The sequence below is a fragment of the Heterodontus francisci genome, chromosome 6 (genome assembly GCF_036365525.1).
Source record: "Heterodontus francisci isolate sHetFra1 chromosome 6, sHetFra1.hap1, whole genome shotgun sequence".
Taxonomy (NCBI): domain Eukaryota; kingdom Metazoa; phylum Chordata; class Chondrichthyes; order Heterodontiformes; family Heterodontidae; genus Heterodontus; species Heterodontus francisci.
The window spans coordinates 44335716-44338867 of record NC_090376.1 but is presented as its reverse complement, the minus strand read 5'-3'; the positions used below and the strand labels follow the sequence as shown (position 1 = coordinate 44338867).

Genomic DNA, 3152 nt, shown 5'->3' with positions numbered 1-3152 from the left:
CGTGTACGCAAGAAAAGATGTCCAAGTCGACAAATGAACGAATTGAAGAATTATAATAAATAACTCAGCGGATGTCATGAAAATCAGGATTTCGAAATAAAAATGAGCATCGCCCAGAAGAAACTGAACATTCGGTTAAATGACACTGTAACCCAGACCCGGTTCATCTCTATCAATAAAACCTCTGTTGTTTCAATTCAGCTACAGGATCTTAACATCACTCCCTGTTAATTTTCCATAATTTCCTGAAATAAAAAATTGACATTAAACCGGTAAGATTGGCATATAGGTATAGACACGCCTAGAACATAAGAGGCATATTAACACTAGCACCTGCATTTTCACAGAATACTGAGCATCGATTGCCACAGTGCGTTTTAAACCGCAGTCAGATTAAAAATATCTACATATTCGCCGAAATACTTTGGCGTCATTCTTTTCAGCAGAGGGATTTATTGTTAAGCAAATCGCATCAGAAACGTGATGAAATTGTAATGTTTCTCCCCTGACGCTTTAGGATTCCAGTAGCAGTTCAAGCATGTTTCCAAAGTTCAGTGAATATTCCAGTTGTTCTCCCGTGTGTATTACTTCGTGGTTGTACAAAGAAAGCCCGAGCGAGAGTTTTATAAACTCTATAGTTGGATTAACTCCTTTCGCCCACACTCTGCTCGCAGCTGGGTGTTTGTTTACCTCTCGAGTCTGTGAAGGATTTGCAAGAATTCAGTAAATACCATTTTATTTGACCTATTGTTGAAGATCAGTGAAAGCAGTTTTTTGGGGGCTGGATTCTGGTGCTCAATAATGCGGTCTAAAGGGAGTAAGCAAATATATGGTATACTGATGGGGGGTAGGGAAAAGATGAATTAATGGTTAACCTATCGACAAAAAATACATGTTTCAGAGAGATAATGGAATACTAAGGGAATAGGGGCAGCGAAATAAGAGTAATATTGTACAGGAGAGGGAAAACAGAACAGTAGACGAATTGAAATCCGCGAGAAGGTAGGTCCGGATAAATGAGACAGCAAAAGGGAGAAACACATATTGGAAAATATAACAAAATCAAACACGGGGAAAAGAGAGAGACAGAGATAAAATAACAAAGCGACGAAGGAAAGATAGAGGCATAGAATGTGATAGAGAATAGAGATGCAGAGATTGAATTAAATGGAATAGATAAGACACTAAGCCAGAAAGAGAAAGCGGGAGCAGGAGCCAGGGGATGAAGGAAGGCAAGGAGCATGTGGGTGGGGTCGAGAAGAATAAGGGAACATTATGCAGTTCATTTAGTTAACAAGTGAAATAAAAGCGAAGCGTGCAGAGTGAATCCAAACCGAAAAGCCACAAAAAGCCTATTGAGATCCACTCTGCCGCTAGTGGCGTAACCATCACATGGCAGCCTCAATCTCAAAGTATTTAAGGACCCAGCTCCGCACTTTCAGCACCACAGATAACTCCAACAACTTGGCTATCGTCTGCTTTCAGTCACATCACAACCACATCAGACAAGAAAGAACTTGGTCGAAAATGCCCAGGTCGTTCCTTGTGGATTCGCTTATTGTGAGGGACTCGAATGAGAAAGTATCCCCTGGGGTGTTTGAGAGTACCACACCTTTACTGCCTTACGCTGTGCATCCGCCTCATTCTCTGGCTCTTTCTGCGGGATCATGCCATTCTCGGAAATCAGGGCTGCTCTGTGTGTGTCCCTTGTGTGTTACAGCCTCCCAGCTCCACCCTGGCCCACCTGGCATCCCTTTTCTTAAGGCACAGTTCCCCACCTTCAGCCCACAGTACTGTCACTCAGCCCTGAGCAGACATCACAGAGCCAGCGGAGTCACTGTGGACCATGGACCCAACATCTACTCAGCATCTTATCCCATGACAGACCCGAGACAATTTCATTGTCTTTCCCTTGGTGAGTATACAATGGTCTCCAGGTCCCATATCAATTGCATAGTGAGCCATTGCTTTGCTATAATTTAAAGTTCAACTGATTTCAGGTTGGACAACATCCTGCAAATTTAAATACTGTAAAAGAAAAGGAACAGTTACCAGTTTTTAAAGCAGTAAATGGGTTTGAAGGTGTGTACGATTTCGATGTCCCCTCAATGTGCATATCTGCTGACAAAATACAATCCTTTTACAGTTCAGTTAATACTGAATTAATACTAATTTCTCGAATGCAATTGTTAAGTATAAATGTTTTCCAACCTAAATTGAGATGTTTGGGATACTTAAACTATACCACTATAACCTGCACAAATAATTTTAGCAACATTAATGATTAAAATAATAAGAGCGAAAACACAATTCAAGGAGCTTCATTGTAAAATCCTTTTATTTGTAGAGACGGAGTTTGACCTACCCATTAATATGCAATAGCAAATTTGCCATCTAAAGGTGTTTTTTAATATAAAAAGCGTTACAATATGTATTTTCTTATACACTTCATTCTTGTTTTGCAGCTTCTGAGACGACCTCCAGCCAGCTACAGAGCAGTAAAAGGATGCGCACGGCCTTCACCAGCACTCAGCTGCTAGAACTGGAGAGAGAATTCGCCTCCAACATGTACCTGTCCCGTCTCCGCAGGATCGAAATCGCCACCTACCTGAACCTGTCCGAGAAACAGGTGAAAATCTGGTTTCAGAACCGTCGAGTCAAGCACAAAAAGGAAGGGAAAAGTGGCAGCGCGCAGCGCACTCCCCCCAACTGCAAGTGCAGCTCTCTGACATCGGCCAACTGCACCGAGGAAGAGGAGGAGATGCCCATGTCACCTTCATCATCGGGCAAAGACGACAGAGACTTGTCAGTCACTCCTTGAAAATAAGCTTGAAATAAAATGCGGTCATGAGTTATCGGGCTACCACAGCCTTTCTATCTCGTCATTTGAAAAAAAAAGACTTTTAATATGTTTTTTAAACAAAAATGTAAATAAAGCTCTAGTGGGAAAAGATTATTCACATCCGAATTTCACAAGCGATTCCACCAAGGACACGATACATTATGATCTGTCCGATCACTAACATTGTGACATGTGTAGAAGTTGACATTTTCTGATCGTGAGTTTTTTTTTAACAAAAAAGAAAGGTATGGTTCTGTATTTGGTTGGTTTGTATGTATTTCATGATATTTATTTATTTATTTATGACAAA

At 41.1% G+C, this 3152-nt stretch overlaps 1 protein-coding gene across 1 annotated transcript; it reads left to right on the top strand.

Moving 5' to 3' along the window:
• Window positions 1–1527: 1527 nt before the first annotated feature.
• On the top strand, window positions 1528–2821 carry gsx1 (GS homeobox 1). The gene is made up of 3 exons (XM_068032838.1): window positions 1528–1915; window positions 2222–2223; window positions 2474–2821. Exons 1-3 carry the CDS (start codon window positions 1528–1530, stop codon window positions 2819–2821), a joined length of 738 nt encoding a protein of 245 aa, XP_067888939.1.
• Window positions 2822–3152: the final 331 nt, after the last annotated feature.